Genomic DNA, 19,732 nt, shown 5'->3' on the forward strand with positions numbered 1-19,732 from the left:
GGTGTGACTTTGCCCTCTGACCTTGACTCCTGACAATCCGCCTGGCAGGAAAACATTCAACAAAAGCCACCTTTTTCTTCACTGACCAAAAGAAGAAGACAGAGGAAGTGTATAGATGGAGTATAGACGAGGGTGAGGAAAAGTAATAAAAGCAACAGGTAAATTGAGGTAGGAGAGGAGGTGAGCACCGAGTCGGAGACGCACGGTAATCCAGAGGGAATGTTCCCCGGTGGGTTTTTAACACCTCTGTGTGACAAACTGCACAGAGACTCGATGTTCAAACATTATTAAACAACTCGGTGTTTTCTCTGGATGTCTCCAGTCAAAAATCAGTGGACTGAAACAGAGGTTTACCTGATTAATTAATCCTTAAATTTAGTCAGATGCTAAAATAGTAACTCCAGCTTCAAAATTGTGATGATTTACTGTTTGTTTTTGTCACATTTGATAAAGAAATAACTTTTGGTCCTGAATTGTTGGTGGGATATTTCAGTTTTCTTTTCATGGCAAAAACAATTAATATATTTGTTAAGCGAGATATATAGTTCAAATGAAGTTGCAGCTAAGAACTGCAAGGTGTTGCACACTATAAAGATTTCTTGATCTGATTTTTGGAAAGTTATTTTATTGTCAAAAACTTCTAAACAATAACAGATGATTCACAGTGGAGGAATAAATTCATAAAACAGTGAGTAAAAATACTTCTCTCTTCGTTATTATTGTCTTTAAATCATTTAGCCACTGTGCTGTAAGTCCCCACCACTGAACTGGATATCTAGTGCACAAAACAGGAAATGTAAAAAAATATTCGGGACATGGAGCTGCAGGTAAAAACAAAGTGATCAATCAGAGACTCTTGAACACCCAATAAATACAACCTCTGGGGGAGTGTTTTCTTGTATGTGTTTGTTTTTCAGTGTTTCGGCAGAGTTTCCAACGTGGGCTATTCATCCTTGTCCAGGAACTCATCTATAAACTGCACCACCTCCCCCTGTGGACACACATATGAAAAGAGAATGAAGCAGAGGCAACTCAAGAGGGTCTGTTTTGTCTGAGAGTTGATAACCATAAATCCTCCGACTCACAGTTCAGTCTGTCATTTCTCATGTTGTGCATTACGAAAGAGCTTACAGTCGGGAACTGAAAGGTATTCACCACGTACAGCATGTAATCCTGGTTTATGGTAGCCCTGATGGCCACACTCCTTGAGCTGCTTTGTAATAACTTAAAAGAAATGCTATGTCATACTGCCACCTCATGTCTGTCTGTGATACTGCAGCCTGATAAACACAGGGTACATTGTACCGCAGGGCATCATGTGACCAGAATGAAGAATCCAGGATTTTTCCATAAATTATACAGGGACAGAGCCAGCGAGAGACGCAAACTGCCCAATCCAAGCGGTAACCCATTTCATGGGAGTCATGCAGGTCTATTTTTAACGGTAGGCTGTTTCTTGTGTTCCCTTCACTTGACCAAAGATGTCAAATCCGTGATGCACACACCTCGTCATCACTCGCCAAGTGCTGTTTGGAGAACTCCAACATCTGTAGCTGCATGGTGGTCTGATTGTAGTACCGCACTGCCTCCTGGAGAAAACACACACACAGGACAGTTCAACATCATTACGTGTTGCAGTGAATCAAAGACAAAATCAGTGCTAAATCTGTCTGAAATGTAGTAAACCTGAAAGTTTTCTGGAAGCTTATATATGTGCTTGAGGTAGAGCAATGAGAAAAATATTTTAAAGAAACAGTTGCACATTTTTGGAAAAACAAATATTTATCTTTTGGAAGGAAGTTACATAAAACAACAGATAGCACTCTCGTATCGGCCCACTAAATGTAAAACTGCAACCAGCAGCAGATTCATCTCAGTTTACCTTAAAATAACAACTGGAAACAGGAGAAAAGAGTCTGGCCTGGGTCTATCTTAGGGGGACAAAATGAACAGATGTAATCAGTTGAGCGTTTATTTGGTGCAGATACCTATGTTCAGCGAAACCAGCTGCTGGCTGTAGATTCACATTTGCTGCACTGACATGAGTGTGTTATTCTCTTGTGATCTTCTCATCTAACTCAAGGAAAGTTATGGGCAGAAATATGAGTCACCAGTAACTGAATTTTAATCTTTTATATTTGAATGGCTAAACTTGAATAATTGCATTAAAATATTAATTTGAATCATATAATTTGAATTTGTACTATTTAATTTGAATAATTTCATTGAAAAACTGAAATTCAGGTTAAGAATAATACATTCAATTTGAAATCATGCTCTTCAGACTTTTTTTTTTTTAATGCAAATATTCAAGTTAATTGTACAAATGTAACTTATGTTCAAATTCATTTTAATGCAATTATTCAAATTAAGCAATTTAAAATCAAATATAAATGATTCTGTTATAAAGTAACACATATGTCTGCCCATACAATTTTTCCCAAAATGTCAAAATATTATTTTACAGTACTTTAAGAAATGAAAAAAAGTAACACAAAAAACGCTCCTTCAGAAAGAAGAACAGTTGGATTTAGAAGCATTTATCTTGGGAGTCAATGGTAACTAAATAATTGCTTTTGACATAAACTACCTTAAAAACATTTTTCTTGTGTGTTTTCTTGTGTGTGCTTCAGTTTAGTGCATAAGGTGTGTAATCATTTATATCACTCACTGATCTGGGGAAGAAGTCCTCTTCTATCAGCCCCCATTGGCTCTTGTGGAACTTGTAATAAGCCACGTTGTTCTTCATGACTTCATCGCTGGGGTCAAACAGCATGTAGCTGGCTGCACATGGGACTGCGTTCTTCAGGTCATTCACTGAAAACATGACAGGGAACAACTTAATCCAGGGATTTCTTCGTAAAAGTCACACACAAACACAATGGACCTGAGAAGAAGAGCGCTTCAGTCGAAGGTGCACATAGATGAATAACTGCAAGCTACTCACGTTTGTAATAGGCGAACTGTAGGTAGTGGTACATGGTGGCCACAAACTTCTCAACGACAAAACCTCCGACAACAGGTGTCAGGTCACTTTCACAGCTCACCTTCCTCTCAAGGACTTCTATGTAGTGATCTGAAAAGTAAAGAAATCATAGTCCGACATGAAACTCCTCTTAAACTCTGAAGAGTTTGCAAAAAAAAAATAGTCTAATAAAAACAGAATAAATTCATTCGTGCATTTAGAAAAGGGCAGAGCAAGGAGGAATTCCATAACCATAAATACAGATGACACAGACATGAACTGACCGGCTATGGACGGGTAGAAGTCTTTAAAGTCTTTGACGTCCCTTGGGCCCTCGGATGCAGCCAGACACTCATCATAGACCTTGAAGAAGTCCCTCAGTGCCAGCTCCATGTCTGACACCGACGTGCGGAAGTTTTCTCCATTGTATGCCCTCACTGCCCGCACAAACAAGGTCTGGAACAAAATGACAGAAAGCATACTCATTAAATATAGTGTATCATGTGGTCAAGCCACATCATTAGGGAACACTGTCTAATAGAGTTCGGTGATACTTTAATCTTTTTTTTTTATTGCTGTGACAGTTTACGATATCAAAGAATTTTTTTTTTTACGACATGTTAAGGTAATGTTTGCAGACAATGTATAAAGGGACAAGTTTAAATTTATTAGTCATTGCAACAATTATACTGAACAACATAAAAATACTTTGAGACTTTTGTCCCTGCGTTTCCTGTTTGTATCTACACTATATACGCATGTTAAAATCCAGGTCAAATAAAATACTGCTGAGACAAAACACAATAAACTTCAACTAATTGTATTTTGTAGTGTAAAAGGACAACAGAAGAAATTAAATCTTTATGATATCAACCTGCTTATTTTGCTGGAGCCACTGAAACCCTGACAAGGATGCCTGAAGGTCCCAGATCAGCAGTGGGAAGCTCGTAATGTGGGATAGGCCCGTTTGGCCCGCCAACCACATTGGCACCCCCACAGAGCCAATTATAAGATGAGTTGTGTGCAGTGCTTGAAGTGGAAAGAAATAAGAGCCAGTACTCCTCTCATTCACATGCTAACCTGTGTATTGGCCGTTACCATTCATTCAGGATTTCTACACTGAATATAAGACACTATATAAAAGGGGTTGGTGTTCAGAAATAAAGGCGTTTCATCAAGGGGACACCATTTCAAATGTTACAGTAACAAAAGTAGTCCAAAAACGAGTAGGCACGTGGCTGGGCCGTACATGAAACACTGGAGGGCTTTTATTTTGAAACGCATACAGGAAGCACCGGCAACTGGTGATAAGAAACTGTAAAGGTTTTTATTTTCTGATCACTTTTTGATTGTAGCATAAATTCAGCAAGCACCAGACATTTGTAGAAGACCAAACAACATTGTTATTTATAATGAATAAGATGTTTACAGTTTGTTCTAGGGTTAAACTGAATTGTTAGGTGTTTTTTTTATTTTTATGTTAACGTTACAGCAACGTGCTCCTCGCTGCTAGCTCGAATGGTAACTTCCTAGCTCCTGGCCTGCATTTAGTGCTGGTTGGGAAGAATTTGACTTTGGCTGTATCATGGTCGGACTCTGTTCCTGTTGTCTTTGAGCCCGTTCGGAGCCACATTAACATAACTGTGATATTATTGTAACTTTACAGACTGGCCACCCACAGAGAATAGCAGGACAGAGCGGAAACAGGCGATAGCGCCCCCTTGTGTTACGTAGTTTATTTATTTAGGGCCGCTGTGAATCAAGCGCAAGAAAAAGTTCCCAGTTCACCCAAGAGTGAAATGCAGTAACGCTGGCGAGTAATGGCTCACTTGTACTACTGGTTGTGTATGTGTGTGTTTACAAAGACACATCACTAAAATGTATGCAGCCTCCCCTTGTGTACAAGTCTGCAGAGATCAGGAAGGATCCAAACTACAGAGCCTCTGACTGTGTTTCGTGTCTTTACCTCGTAGGATTTGGTCTCCAGGTCTTTGAGGTGTTCTTCGGCTCCAGGCAGACTCTTGTAGTAGGCCATGTTCCTCTTCATCATCTCATCGTCTGGGTGTTTGAGCAGAAAGGTGTGAGCAGCAGACACCGCCTTGGCCAGGTTGTCAGACTGGGACACAACACAAACACACGTTTATGAATGGCTATTTTTTTTTTTTGTGCTGGTCAATTAAGGAAAAGAAGTGGTAAAACTACACTACAGCTCCTAAAATACTCCGTAGTTACCAGAGATCTGATACATTGTGAGTAAATAACTCCTGAACCTGGGACTAGATTGTGGAAAATTTGAAATGAATGTTTCACTGTGTAAATCATTCAGCTTCTACTTTTTAGCAATTGATCAATCATCAGGTGTTTCCTTTTTTGTCTGGCCCTCATGACCTCAGTAATCTGTTAACACTGTTAAGTAGAACAATTCAAATCACAAATTCCCTCTTACTGTGTTATATGAATGTCTTAACTCAACAGATCAGTAAACAATTGTTGCTGTGCCATTATCTGAGGAATAATATTGTATTATGATTAAACTATATGCTAAGGACCAGCCATGGTTTAACGTGTCAGTGAAAAATCTCCCACAGAGGTCAAATTGGATGTCATCTGATGAGTGTGAATCCATATGATTAAGATAATTCCCATCCGAATGAAACCATTCAGTGACCTCTGGATCTTCATACTGGATGAGGTCATCAGGATAGAAATGCTTAAATCATAGATAAAGGTGATCATTCAAAATACCTTTGTAATAGGCCTCCCTGAAATTACAGCTAACAAATTACAACACAGATATTTAGTATGCAAGGAGTTTAAAAATACTATTTTGTAGTTGTGTACTAATGGACCAAAAAAAACGTTCCAGGTGAATGAACCTCACCTGTATGGAAGCATCTGCATCTGCATTTGTTTTGTTTGTCGTCTTATTAACAGTATTCAAACATGTCCCTTCGATTGCTGCATCTCTTTATGTAGTTATCCGTGTTTTAAATTTACCATAACCCAACCTTTACCCTGAGTTTTCAACCCTGAATTAACTGTCACAACACACCAGAATCCTGAGTCTAAGCTTGTAGACGTCATGAGGAGTACGATGTGTTTCTCTCTTGTTCTGGATTTTACTTCTGAATAGGAGGGACAAGACATCACAAGCATGAACTAGTAAAAATTCAGGATCTCGTTTTTTCTTACACAACAGACCCCCTGTGCATCCGTGTCACCTATAAAGTGACGTCAGAGTGCAATTCAAGGAAAGATGAACTGAGTAAAACTATCATCTTATATGGATAATCATAAAGTAAACAGAGATGTAAACCATAGATTCAAATCGTACTGGTCTGGACTACACGTATATTTAGCTTACTTTGAAGTAGGCATACTGAAGGTATTTGTACGGCTCTCTCCGATCAAATTCATCTATGGTGTCCCGGCTGGGCATGGTCTGTCTGAAAGCAGGTAGCCCCTGTTTGCAGCGCTTCAGGCACTGCGCCCTCTTCATAACGTTTCCAAACGCCCGCAGCTCTGGGAACTCCGCAAACTTCTGCTCGTCGTCCAGCCGGACGGAGCTGCAGTTGAGGTTGCAGAAGGCCTCACTGTCCCGCAACAGCCGGTAGAGTCTCAGAGACACCTCCATGTACTCCACCGTCTCCGTCCACTTCTCCCCGGTGTACTGATCCAGTGCGTATTTGTAAGCGGACTCCAGAGGCATCAGCTCCTGTCTGGGGAAACTCCTGAAGCTGTATTTTTCATACTGAGAGTTCACCACAGATATTGAAAACGCGAGTAGTAACGCAGAGAAGACCTTTGAAGAAGTGGAGGGTGCCATTTTTTTGGAGTCTAGTAAATGGTGGAGAGGCTGGCTGGGATGATCCCAGACCGTCGGCGTGCGTTGGTCTCTAGGACCGCCTCAAGTTCCACCACGTATCCGGACAAAGTTTCCCCTCCCCCGGGCGCAGGGCAGGATCAGTCGCTTCGGCGAGCTGCTGGAGCAGCTCCTCCCACTAAATCACAAAAGTAAATCACTGCTGTTGTTCTGTTTTTATAGCACCACGAAAAGCCCTACAGAAGTTAGACCTTCATACTTTAACACAGCTGAGTGAGAGATTAATGTGGACTGCCTTCTAGCTATGGATTAAGGATATTTTACCATGTGATTTAATCTTATTAGACGCGTTATTGTACTGCTTTTTAAAGTTTAAACCTGTCTCTCCCTGGCCACTAATTAGACCCCTGGTGAGAGTGTCCCTCCCACTGCCACGTAGAAACATTCCTGCCTGGTCTGCCCCCTTCCAAAGGCCTGGGTACCACCACAGCTGTATTCATGCGTAACATAAAATGCAAACTTTACGTGTCCTGCGCGTTGTTGCAATTTAAGTGTAATTCAGATGCGTAGCCAGATGTGCGCATTATTCTTATTTAAATGGGACCAGCGGGGATGTGTCTGCAGCTGCGTGAAGACCCTTACGTTACCACGTTGACACATCTTGGAGGGAGGGCTGCACTGCGCAAGAGCAATACGTGGTGCCCAAACTATCCCATTCAATCGTAAAGTACGTCAAGCCAGCAGGAAAGAAGTCGAAAAAGACAGGAAATACACGTTGAAATTTCAAAATAGAAGCACAGCTGGTTACTCTAGCGTTGTTTGTATTTGTTTATGTATCATACAGACATCGGTTCATATATTGTAGCCATATAAATTTGCGTTTTTATTAACAAAACATATAATTTAGGCCATCAGTTGAGGGTTTATGTGTGAAGTTAAACCGGATGTGGTGCGAGCTGTCTCCGACTTGACACGTGATCATTGCTACGGTGGGACCAGGGGCAGGACTTTCTATCCAAGTCGGAGTAAAAGGAAACCACAGTACCAGGGAGCAGGGAGTCAGCGTACACATATACAGGCCAGAGCCATAGTTATCTCCATCGTCTGAAAGTTTGTCGGCGATGAAAATGATCGTGTGCGTGCAGGGGGTGTTGTATTTGTCAATTTTAGTGACGTTCGCCGCTTGCAACGCTCCTCCGGTACCGTTAGACGACATCTTCATTGAGAAAACTTTCGTCCCGGAGCAGTGTGTGCGCGCAGTCAAAGTAGGGGACTATGTCAGGTATCACTACATTGGCACGTTTCCGGACGGCAAGAAGTTCGATTCCAGGTGAGTAACGCACACTGGGATTATTTGTATTCGCTCCGTGCAGTGCAGACCGGCTGCACGGTGCCAACAGCGTGCGTGATGCGTAAAAGTGCGCGTTTATTGGTTCGTCCTTCTGAGCCACGCAGGCAGGCAGGCAGGCAGACTGAGCTCTGGAGCTCCCAAACATTTTCACGACCAAATAGGGACTTATACATAGCATCTCAGCTCTCAGATGGAGAGTTTAGTCATTAAACGACACTTTACAGATAAACATTAATCACACGGAATCATGTGGACCTCGGCGTTATGCTTAAACTTTCTGAAGGTCCCTGGACTCCACTTAAAAAAAATTCCCCTCGGGGATTAATAAAGTATATACCTACCTACCTACCTACCTTAACACCACTGACTTGATGAATAGTGGTAACATGCAAAGTGATCCCCAGGCCAGGCCCCAAGACACCTAAGGGTCCCAAATTCACTGCATGTTTATTTTGTGATTATTTACATTTGAATTAAATTCACTTTACCACAATCTACAATTATTTCTGTTCTTCCTTGGGTTGCAATTGCATTGTAATGGTCACTCATGCCTTTATGATGTATCTTAAGAACTAATAAACTGTTATGAAGCAGAAATATAAATCTGTCACCCACAGTTTGGCCTGAGTGACTTTTTTTTGAGAGCCTTTCTAATGCAAATAAAATGATAATAATTTGAAAATATGCACGTGTCACATGAATACTAGTTTCTTTAGTCTCTTGTAAAAATACGTTTTCACTGGTAAAACCCTTGCATCAGAGCCTCAAAGGAACTGGGCTCCTTTTAGGGTATAACTAAAGTTGTAGTCAAAGCCAACAAATAAATTAATCAATTTTTAGACATTAACAACCTCACAGGTAGTATTAGCAGAAATGTATTTTTGTCTGTTTTTCAGTTATGACCGTGGCAGCACCTACAACGTGTTTGTTGGCAAGAAGCAGCTGATTAAGGGGATGGACAAAGCTCTGGTGGGGATGTGTGTCAATGAGAGAAGTCTCGTCAAGATCCCACCTCATCTCGCCTATGGAGAACAAGGATACGGTGTGTATGTTTGAATGTGTCAGACCCATATGAGCACATCCCTCTGTCCCATCACTCAACTAACTAACTCAATGAGAATAAAACATTTAGTATCCCTACAAAGTCCACGGACAGACTGGTGTTTATTCCTCAGTGTAGTTACTATAAATACACAGATGAGTGAGCACATGAGAAGTTGGTCAGCTGGCAGAAGCACAAGGGATAAAAACTATAGTCTCTGAAGAGAGCACTGTTTTGTGTTGAAGCAAAAAGGATGTGGGCTGCTCCTAGGCGTCCATGTTGAATGACGTCAGAGGGACATCACAGACCAGGAAGCAGATCAGAGTAAGCTGCTTTGGATCCAGATTTCCAACTGTTGGTAGCTGCGGTGCAAATGTTAATGCATCAACTGCAAGCAAACCTTCTACATGTTGATGTGAGGTTTAAGTACTGTTCAGAAAATGTTAATATCGTTGCATTTGATTGGAGTAATGAAAGGGAAAATGTTGAGGCATTGTTTCATTTGTGTGAGTATGCATGAAATATTTAGATAATGAGAGAGAGAGAGAGAGAGAGAGAGAGAGAGAGAGAGAGAGAGAGAGAGAGAGAGAGAGAGAGAAAAGAGGGGGCATGTGCAGACAGGTAAGAGATGAGGCTTTTCCTCTACCACAGGTCTGTCTTAGAGGGATCACAATGGAAAAAAGTAGAACTTATAGAAGTGAAACGGAAAGAGTTTTCAAACAGGTGGAAAGAGATTTACACCAGAAAGAAACTGCCACCTCATCAGCAGTGAAGGTTTAATGGCTACCACACAGACCCTGCTCTGCCCCTCCTCTTCAGATTCTCCATTTTATCTCCATCTTATGTTCTTGCTACATAATAAAGCAAACTGAGTTAGGAGAAATATAGGACTCTTTTTGGCACAAATTTAACTGTATCACGATATTCAATATTCACCTATAAACTGATATTTGCTGCATTAATCAAACAAAATCAGAAAGTTAACCAAGTAGCCAACAATTAGATAAACTGTTTGCAAAAACAGGTGAAAGATATCGGCAGTGAAAAGATAAATAATTATTGTTTGCTCAGTTTAAAGATCTTGACACAGATTTTAGGTCGTATTTTCCTGCACGTGTGACACAAACAGGAGTATTTCACATGGGAGGTTATAAAGTAGTGTTTGTTGTTCTCCTCTACAGGCGACATCATCCCTGCTGACTCCATCCTCCACTTTGACGTTCTGTTGCTTGACGTGTGGAACCCAGAGGACGGCGTCCAGTTGAACACATACCACACGCCCTCCATCTGCTCCAGAAAGGTGGAGGTGTCTGACTACGTCCGCTACCACTACAATGGCACCCTGCTGGACGGGACCCTCTTTGATTCCAGGTTTGTTCTGTATGACAACTCATTCACACAAACTGACACACAAAAATGCACATGCATTCATGTAGTATCTGTTGTCCACTCGTTGCTGTAGTCACACCCGCATGCGGACCTATGACACCTACGTCGGGATTGGCTGGCTGATCGCTGGTATGGACCAGGGCCTTCTGGGAATGTGTGTTGGAGAGAGACGCATCATCACTATGCCCCCATCACTTGGATATGGAGAGAATGGAGATGGTGAGTGTTTACATTTGCATTATGATTAGTTGTTTCCAGGAGTCTTATTGTTTATTTAGACTCGACAACAATAAACCGTAAGCCAGAGCACCCGCAGAAAACCCTCGCAGACATAGAGATGTTTAAGATGTTTCTGAAATGGTTTTCCACAAAAACACAACACTGCTGAACACCAGATGTCTCATACTTCACTGTAAAATCCAATCTCGGTCTATGTGCACTGGAGGCTTCAAGTTTCCACATCATACATGTGGAAGGTGAATTGGACCAGGTTGAGTTTCCAAAAGGATTCTTTTAAAATCAGATTTTTTTTTTTGTGAGCACATAGAAACTTTGCACTTTCAGCAGCATACTCTGCACATTAAGGCATTCAACTGTAGTAACAAGAAGAAAATACGTTTGAGTGAAGGGAGAATTTAAATTAAATTTTCCAAATCCTCACTCCGATCCATTTCTTTTGAAAACATTTATTTCATTCTAATCTAATAAACCTTGGCAAGACTCATTTTACTTGCTGCTTTTGTCTCCAGTTTCCAGCCAAAAAGTCTTTCTGACCGGTAGTTTAATTCCTCAAATCCAATATGCTTCTTGCTCACCAGACCATAACTAATAACAGCAATGAAAACAGGCAAAGATTTTGGTTACATACTCCCTCGGCACACTTTAAACTCTGTAACATGGTGTTGTAACCGCTGAATAACTTTCTGGCAGCTATTTCGATGAGAAGATTATTATCACTTTCATGTCTGTGGGTCAACATAAAGCCTCAACCAGCAGCTGGCTAACTTAGCATAGCTCAAAGACTGGAAGAAGCTCGTCTAACTTTGTTCCAAGGAAACAAAACCTGCCCACCAGAATTTCTAAACCTCTGTAATAAACATATTAATTCTTATTTGTGTAACCCAAGCAAAAGACAAAATGTGTATATATAGATGTATATATAGATATTTGAATATTTATGAATATTTTAACTAATCTTCATCAATAGAGAAGCAAAATACAATCCCAGCCAGTATGAGGAAGAGTATCAACAGCATTTAACCAATTTGAAGCTATTTGATAAGTAACAACATAGATAATGTCATATGTCTTTGTTCCTTTCTGCCATACCTTCTTATTCACATCATGTTTTCAGGATTTGTACTGAAAGGTTTTTTTTGACCTATGGAACAGTTTTGCATTTTAACTCAAGGTCCACTTATTACACAGTTCAGGATCCCAGTCATGATTATCGAAAGAATAAAGACAAATATCTCATGTAGTTCATCTCATCTCCTCCCCTCAGGTAGCGACATCCCAGGACAGGCCTCTCTGGTGTTCGATGTTGTTCTGTTAGACCTCCACAATCCCAGAGACGGGATCGCAGTGACGAATCAGAAGGTGCCCGAGTCCTGCACGAGGAAGACCGTCACTGGAGACTTTGTGCGGTACCACTACAACGGCAGCCTCCTCGATGGGACATTTTTCGACTCCAGGTATGTTTTTATGTCCAATATTCATCATGTTCATCACACAGAATGACTCAAAAGTAAATCTTTGGACTCATAAATGGGACTTCATTTGTAAATAGCTGCTGTTCCTCAAAACAGCCACAAGATGGCAGACTCTCTCTTTGCACTGGAGACAAGTAAAGCGGAATCAGAACTTAAAACCACCAGTGAATATTTCCTGTTTTCATTACTCAATAATGCATCCTCTGAGGTGTTATGCACTTTAAACTTCTTAACACTTGTGCTGCTACTGACAACAGAAGTTTAATAATACCTCTGGCACACGTGTAGCAGGTTTTGGGCCTAATTTAATGTATCACTTTGTTTCTAAAATGAAATAATTAAAGAATATAAGACAGTGTAAATATAATACAGTGTTTTAGATAATCTTGTAACAGTAATGAGTAGGATACTATAATCAAGTTATATATAAACTTTTAAGAGACCATAAGCCATTTATATATACAAACACGCACACACACCTCACTTTTCCCTTTTCTACAGATAATGGTAAAGTGTTAATTTTGGAATCAAAATTTATTTGTCGGGGCTAAAATAAACTGCAGCTGAGCCAGAAGTCTTCAGTTTCTTCAAAAGTTCTCGACGATGACTGAACATCATTTTGTCATTTTCATGTTTCCACTCTGCATAGCTTTGTGGTTTGCGTCTTCTCTAATATACAAGGACTTGCTTGTTGTGCACTCATATGAACGCCTCTGCATTAATGTTTGCTTCCTGTTACACATCCTGCCTCTGGACACAAAATGTGTGATAATGCCAGAAGTGTCAAGTTCTTCATTTATTCTAAAATAGTATTAAACTGCAGTTTCATGTTAAAAAAAACAAAACAGAAAAGCATCCTCCAAAATAAACAGATTAATTTAATATCCTATCGTCCTTTAGGTGGTTAGGTATTTGTTAGAAAAATTACTCAGAGGCTTGGTTCAAAATCAAACATATCAGACATTTATTCTTGCAAGACGGAGCAAATACATGCACCCTCAAAGAGAGGTGTCCAGCAGTGCTTCCCGTCACTCCTCCGTAGGGCAGCTTCTATGCAGTTGACAAACAATTAACAGTCACCCCTAATTCCTTTGTATCTGCTTTCGTATGGTAATATTGATTAGATTTGCAGGTCACAAGATAAGGACACAGGGGAGTCGTCAATTAGATGCAGAAAGTAAAACAAAAAGGAATCACTTGCAAATAAGAGAGAAAACAAGAGACTTTTCGGAGCCTGGTTGACGAGAGACTTTCTGGAGCCACAATGCAAACAAGAGGAAGAGACAAATCTTTCCTTTCCATCATATCCCTCCTGTTTATACAAAGTATAACATAACATGTACATAAAAAGGAAAAAACAAAAACCAAAAGAATCAGCATGAGGAAAATCATATTAATCACACTGCTTCACTGCTTGACAAGAGACTTTTCGGAGCCTGCTTGACAAGAACCTTCCCGGAGCCACAATGTAAACAAGAAGAAGAGACAAATCTTTTTCTTTCCATCAGTATTATTCATTTGCGCCCTTCTCTGCACTGCCTAGGCCTCCTGAATATTCAATTAAATGACAACTCACTTTATAATGTAATTACCCCTGTTTATTATATTCTCAGTGAGTTCCCAGATTTTCAATGTTTTGTTACTATTTTCTGTCCTGCAGCTACTCTCGTAATCGTACTTATGACACCTATGTGGGTCGAGGCTATGTGATCGCCGGCATGGACGAGGGCCTGATTGGAATCTGCGTGGGAGAGAGACGCACCATCACCATACCCCCACATCTTGCGTATGGAGAGGAAGGCACAGGTGTGTGTGTGTGTGTGTGTGTGTGTGTGTGTGTGTGTGTGTGTGTGTGTGTGTGTGTGTGTACTGCTTTGATACCCTTATTTGTATCACAGAAATGTTATCCCGCTGTGAGTACGTCTATGTTTGAATTCTTTCTTTTCTTCTCCTCACCACGTCTCAGGCGCTAAGATCCCTGGTTCAGCCGTGCTGGTGTTTGACGTTCACGTCATTGACTTCCACAACCCTTCAGACAGCACCGAGGTCACTGTCACTTTCAAACCAGAAGAGTGTGAGAAGCAAAGCAAAAAGGGAGACTTCATCAAATATCACTACAATGCCACTCTCATGGACGGCACGTCCATCGACTCCACGTGAGTTAACCTCCGTCGGACGCTTTCAGGCCCCCTGGGAAATTTAGTTATCTCAGTAATGAGACGCATTGGAAAGGCAGTTTTAAAGTAGAATCATATCATATCTGATTAAGTGCTAAATATTTTGGGTTGTAGACAAAGGTGGCAGGTGTAAATGTCCTGCCTGGCAATGCAGTCGAGGTGCAGATGTAGCCTGTGTGAATAATGTGCGAGAGTCTACCCCGTGGTATATAAATAATCCTGTAATAGTCCTCTTTTTCTGCTTTTGTATAAGGCACACATAATGCATGTACTGACTTAAAGGTAATGTCTAAAAACACAGTTATTTAATATGTTTGTACTTTATTTCAGGTATAATTATGGAAAAACATACAACATCGTCCTGGGGGCCAATCAGGTCGTCCCAGGGATGGAGGAAGGACTGATGGACATGTGTGTGGGAGAGAAGAGGCACCTTGTTATTCCACCTCACCTGGGCTATGGCGAGAGAGGAGTCAGTAAGTCACACACGAAACCCCACATCAACCTAATTGGCGCCGTAATAACAGCGGATACGTTCTGCAATATCTTCAAGTATCTTTTTTTCATTGTAAAAATTCAGAATGTGATTCTTACTGATTTGCTGATACCGTCCGATACACACGCCACCATGTGCGTAAGGGTAGCACGGTCACACTCTCAGCTCTCAACTCAATCTCTTATTGAATAAGCATGGCAAAAATCAATCAACAACAGTAAAAAAAAATGCATAGGTGAGTGTTAGAAAAATTACTCGGAGGCTGTATTCAAAATCAAACATATCGGACATTTATTCTTGCAAGAAGGAGCAAATACATGTACACTCAAAGAAAGATGTCCAGCGTTGCTGACAGTTATGTCCACCACAAGAATATGAATGAGGCCAATAATCAGCAGGGGTGGTTGTGATGATCACAGTTTAATTGCTTCACCGCAGCTCTGGCTAAGTATGTGTTTGTGTGTGTGTGTGTGTGTGTGTGTGTGTGTGTGTGTGTGTAGCTGACGAAGTTCCTGGGAGCGCCGTGCTGGTGTTTGACATCGAGCTGGTCAGCATGGAGGAAGGACTTCCTGAAGGCTACATGTTCATCTGGAATGACGAGGTGTCACCTGACCTCTTCGCTGAGATGGACGTAGACAAAGACAAGCAGGTGGAGCCCTCCGAGGTATGACAACCTGCTGTTACTGTGACATTTTTAACACCTAAATGAAGCCTTTCCCTGTTTTGCCCTTATCAGTATACCTTTAAGCTACCTTCTCCGATTCTTCTTTGCTTCCATAGTTTACCGACTACATCATGCGGCAGGTGAACGAAGGTAAAGGCCGCCTGGCTCCCGGCTTCGATCCGTACCGCATCATCGACAACATGTTCTCCAACCAGGACCGTGACGGAGATGGAAAGATCACAGAGGCAGAGTTCAAACTTAAAGCTGACGAAGCTGCTGCCCACGACGAGCTATGACGGGACAGAGTGTGAAACACATCAAGGTGTCTGGCAGTGTCAAGGGCTTTTAATAAATATGCGGGTGGTAGGGTAGCAACAGATGGGGTTGTTTGTTTAAAGTAAGCAAATGTGGAGTGGAAAGGGTGCTGAGAGAGATTTTATTTTTTATTTTGTGGACTGAGATGATGGTTAAAGGGCAGCTTGTCCAGAAAGTGCCAAATGAGTCTGAAAAGAAAGAGGGAAGATTTAGGAACAAGAACTTTTATTTTACAAAGAAAACACCTAATTTGAGGACTGTGATGACCGTGAATGACTTTTTTTTACCTCCTTGTTCATCAAGTTCTTTGACTTGTTTTATGTGACCTTATTTTTATTTTGAAGGGTATAAAAGCACTCCTGTGTGAGAGAACAAACCAAGGCCTTACTCCAAGCTCTGCATTTAACGCTCTTTTTGTTTTTACTGATTTCTTTTGTGTGTCAAACTTTTATATCCGTTTGTCTGAAAGAGTCTTCCAGGTGCACTGAGTTGATCATCACTCCCTGTAATACGCTGTGATTTAAAGAAATCACGTTTGTTGAGTCGACGCTCATTTTAGGGTGAAGATAAGTGAGAACATTAGATTAGAATTTAGAATCGATTTTATTTCCATGATTCAAAGTCAACACCTTCTACTGTTTTTCTTTGACGTGTCGTGACGCCTTCTGTGTTTCTGCTGTTAAAAATCACCCACACAGGGCATCAGTCGCCCTCCAACATACCAATGGAAGGTCATAAAATCCTTAATGGCTTTCTGGTCTGTCAGTAACTTTTGGTCAACTGTTTTTTCCCTCGCTTGTTTTTGTCTTCTCCAAATGTCAGTCGCAGTTTAGGACAATATGTGTCAGTGTGTGTGAGAGAAACATGAGTGAGTTGTTGTTTTTTTTTATTACTTTTTCATTCAGGAGAAAACTAAAGCTTGATGGTGACCATGTCAGCCTAAAGTTTTGTTCAATGAAATGGCCTGAACTAAAATAAATGCAGAGATTATGTCTGCCCTTTTGTTCTTGAATTTGATGTTTGTTTTTTTTAATCTTATATTTTTGTTGCACCGACTTTGTTGATACCGACAACATTTACCACAGTCACAGGGGATATGAGTGAAGAGACCTCGATGCTTCCTGCGAGGCTGCATATCGGCTTCAACCACAATCATCTTCCTGCTCCGAATGTTAGGTTTAGAACCGTAACATAGCGCTGATAGGATAAGAATCAAACCCACAGTCAGACAAACACAAGGCTTGACACGATATCTGAGTTTTACTTGCAGCAAGGGAAGTCCGTGCAGGGTCTTAGAGTTGTAAGCTCTTCACCTGTCATCAGCCAACTCCAACTCAGACTTCCCTCTTTGCTCCTTTTATTGTATGTATGGGGTTACATAACAGCACGTGATTACAGTCATATAAGCATGTGCACATGTTGTGTAACGTGAGTGCGTAGGGGTTCAATGCTCTGTGCACCCTATATGAGTATGTTTGCTTTTAACCTATGTGTGTGCTTAACTAGATAAGCCAGTTCCTCCTCCCCCGAGGGGATGTGTGTTGCAAGAGAGGAATTCGTGGTTTGTGTATGTAGTAGTGACCTTTCAACTACAGTTATATACATAGACTAGTGGAAACTTTGCACACATAACAGTAACTTAATTTACACACTGACAATGAGTTACTATTTCTTCTAACACGAAGCACGTGAGCTCTGTAGCATCAGTTATCATGTTGATGTGCTCTGGTTCGGAAGTGAACCAGTTTCGTCGCACTGAAAACCCGGAGTTTAACCTGAAGTTAGACTCGTCCTGCTTCGTGGTGCAGCCCTCTGGACCAGTTCTAAGTTATACTACGAAGTATGTCTCTGTTGATGAAGGAGGAGCGTGAGACATATCAGCTCCGCTCCTTTTGGGACTGCTCACTTCACTGCCGACAGACCAACTAATAGCCGTCTTTAATTTAAAGCCAGCAGGATTAATCAAAGAGCACCACTCAATGCACAGCTCGCCGCAGGATGCCTCCCAGTGTGGGTGACCTCAGCGGGGCGGAGTCTTTCAGGGGCTTGTTTGAAAACTCCCCTCAGCGGAGGAACGCTTGGTACCGACTTAGAAGCTGCACAAAAGTAAAAAAAAAAAAAAAAGAAGCATTGTGGTTTGGACTCAGGCTAGATGTCGACGCAGAGGTCCCCCGTCCCCTGCAGCCGAACCGGGTGAGCCCGGGACAACCGAAGGAGAAGTGGTTTCAGTTTACTCACAGCACCAGTATCGTTTGACCATGGAGTGCCAGGTGGGTCCATTACCGCGCCATATCATCAAAAAACAACATTACTGTCACTACTTTTAAAAGAAATAGGAGCACATCTAACAGTTTAAAAAGTTGATGTGCTGCTGACTCGAGTTGGTTTTGGGGGCTCTAACAAAAAGAAGTTATGCAGCAGAAATATGTAAACAAGTTAAACTAAGTCTGGCTCCCTTTGAGTTACCATGGCTCACTGTTGGCCATCTTGGTTAGGTTAGGTAGTTACTTTATTAATCCCCAAGGAGAAGTTGTTTTCGCTTAACTTAACTCGTTTAACGTTTAACTTGTATGAAGGCTCTGTTTTCCTCCACGGATGGGACGGAGGTGTTGCTGATTGAATCACTTCACGAAGTTGTAACCAGGAAATGTGGACACCAGCCTGCAAACAACATTGCCTATTTTTTATTTTATGGCATAGATGTTAAACTATAACGTGTTACTTCACTTTGTACTTAACAAAAATAAGTAGTGGAGAATCTCTGTGCTTCTTTCCCCTTAACAATGTGTAAATGTTTGTACAAATTGATATTGGGATTGGTAAATCTTAATTTTTAGATCATGTAATTTGTGACCTTTTTGAGTCTCATTTATCTCCATATGATCGTCATGTATTTCCCCAAGAAAGGGGCATCAGGGTACCAGAAGAGATAAGAGAGAAAGGACAGGGACGGAAAACGACATTACTGTCATACAGCACATCTTAACAGTTTAAAAAGTTGATGTGCTGCTGTTTATATTGAAGGCAGTAAGCCAGGAATCTGGGGTGGACATATTTGCATTGTTAAACATAAATTAATTAGGTATGATTGCTTGATGTGCCTCTAAAAAAGACTTGCTGTAAATTATGTTGGTTTTTTTTAGCCCTTTTTTTTTTTAAAGTGGCAGTTTTGCATAACATTTTCCACAGGATGCATAATGCTGCATACATGTCTGCACAGTGTTCTATGTTTAGGGTTGATGTGTCATGTAGTGTTTGGGCCTAATGCCATAGCTGCAAAACCTCAGGCATCACCCCTGAAGTGGAGAGGAAGAGGATCAGCTCAGCCCCAACTAAGACGGTGACATGAACACAGAGCCTCAGAAAAAGTGTTCAACTCTCCTATTAAAGCACCAATTTCACTGAATAACACTGGATATGTTTATCGCATATGATTCTTTAATTTAAATCCACTATAATTTTAATAAATTTCTAGGATGTAAAATGGGTTTTATGTCAAAATATTTAAAATATGCCATTAGAAAAAATATTAAACCCCTTTAAACTTTGGCAAAGCTCGATTCAATTAGGTACACAATGTTATCTTCAGAAGCAACCTAATTAGGTGGGTGCTCTATAATAGTGTCTAATGATAACAGTTTGTAACTGATGGAAAGAAAATAAGATTGTTTCATCTTATTTGCATGTGGCTCCAGAAAGTTTCTCATCTTATTTGCAAGTGGCAAGTGTAACCGAAAGTTTCTTTTCAGCATCTAATTTAAAACTCCCCTGTGTCCTCCCTGTTGTTGTACGAAAGCA

The 19,732-nt window shown here is 40.9% G+C and overlaps 3 protein-coding genes across 3 annotated transcripts in view; 2 read left to right on the plus strand and 1 right to left on the minus strand.

Moving 5' to 3' along the window:
* Nucleotides 1–380: 380 nt before the first annotated feature.
* On the minus strand, nucleotides 381–6,898 carry crtap (cartilage associated protein). The gene is made up of 7 exons (XM_069176705.1): nucleotides 6,330–6,898; nucleotides 4,932–5,081; nucleotides 3,250–3,421; nucleotides 2,948–3,076; nucleotides 2,672–2,817; nucleotides 1,506–1,589; nucleotides 381–991 (listed from the first exon to the last, which is right to left on the minus strand). Exons 1-7 carry the CDS (start codon nucleotides 6,789–6,791, stop codon nucleotides 944–946), a joined length of 1,191 nt encoding a protein of 396 aa, XP_069032806.1. The 5' UTR covers nucleotides 6,792–6,898; the 3' UTR covers nucleotides 381–943.
* A 927-nt stretch (nucleotides 6,899–7,825) lies between these two features.
* Nucleotides 7,826–16,946, plus strand: fkbp9 (FKBP prolyl isomerase 9). Its single transcript, XM_069176800.1, has 10 exons — nucleotides 7,826–8,118; nucleotides 9,036–9,181; nucleotides 10,363–10,552; nucleotides 10,644–10,789; nucleotides 12,075–12,264; nucleotides 13,943–14,088; nucleotides 14,249–14,438; nucleotides 14,790–14,935; nucleotides 15,456–15,619; nucleotides 15,736–16,946. Exons 1-10 carry the CDS (start codon nucleotides 7,910–7,912, stop codon nucleotides 15,913–15,915), a joined length of 1,707 nt encoding a protein of 568 aa, XP_069032901.1. The 5' UTR covers nucleotides 7,826–7,909; the 3' UTR covers nucleotides 15,916–16,946.
* A 962-nt stretch (nucleotides 16,947–17,908) lies between these two features.
* The window catches only part of LOC138214677 (uncharacterized), a 35,157-nt gene continuing 33,333 nt past the window's right edge, over nucleotides 17,909–19,732 (plus strand). The window contains exon 1 of the mRNA XM_069176445.1: nucleotides 17,909–18,204. Within this exon, the coding sequence (XP_069032546.1) occupies nucleotides 18,193–18,204 (12 nt within the window). The 5' untranslated portion in view covers nucleotides 17,909–18,192. The remainder of the gene's footprint in view (nucleotides 18,205–19,732) is intronic.

Source organism: Embiotoca jacksoni, unplaced genomic scaffold (genome assembly GCF_022577435.1).
Source record: "Embiotoca jacksoni isolate LCO1_2020_lvr unplaced genomic scaffold, fEmbJac1.0.p SCAF_7, whole genome shotgun sequence".
Lineage (NCBI taxonomy): Eukaryota > Metazoa > Chordata > Actinopteri > Embiotocidae > Embiotoca > Embiotoca jacksoni.

Excerpts from the sequence above, each read along its gene's own strand:
- crtap (XM_069176705.1), bottom strand. The coding sequence starts at position 6,791 with ATGGCACCCTCCACTTCTTCAAAGGTCTTCTCTGCGTTACTACTCGCG. Across the intron at positions 3,422-4,931 it reads TGGAGACCAAATCCTACGAG|ACCTTGTTTGTGCGGGCAGT; the intron begins GTAAAGACACGA and ends ATTTTGTTCCAG. Across the intron at positions 2,818-2,947 it reads ACAGTTCGCCTATTACAAAC|TGAATGACCTGAAGAACGCA; the intron begins GTGAGTAGCTTG and ends TCATGTTTTCAG.
- fkbp9 (XM_069176800.1), top strand. The coding sequence starts at position 7,910 with ATGAAAATGATCGTGTGCGTGCAGGGGGTGTTGTATTTGTCAATTTTA. Across the intron at positions 10,790-12,074 it reads ATATGGAGAGAATGGAGATG|GTAGCGACATCCCAGGACAG; the intron begins GTGAGTGTTTAC and ends TCCTCCCCTCAG. Across the intron at positions 14,089-14,248 it reads GTATGGAGAGGAAGGCACAG|GCGCTAAGATCCCTGGTTCA; the intron begins GTGTGTGTGTGT and ends ACCACGTCTCAG.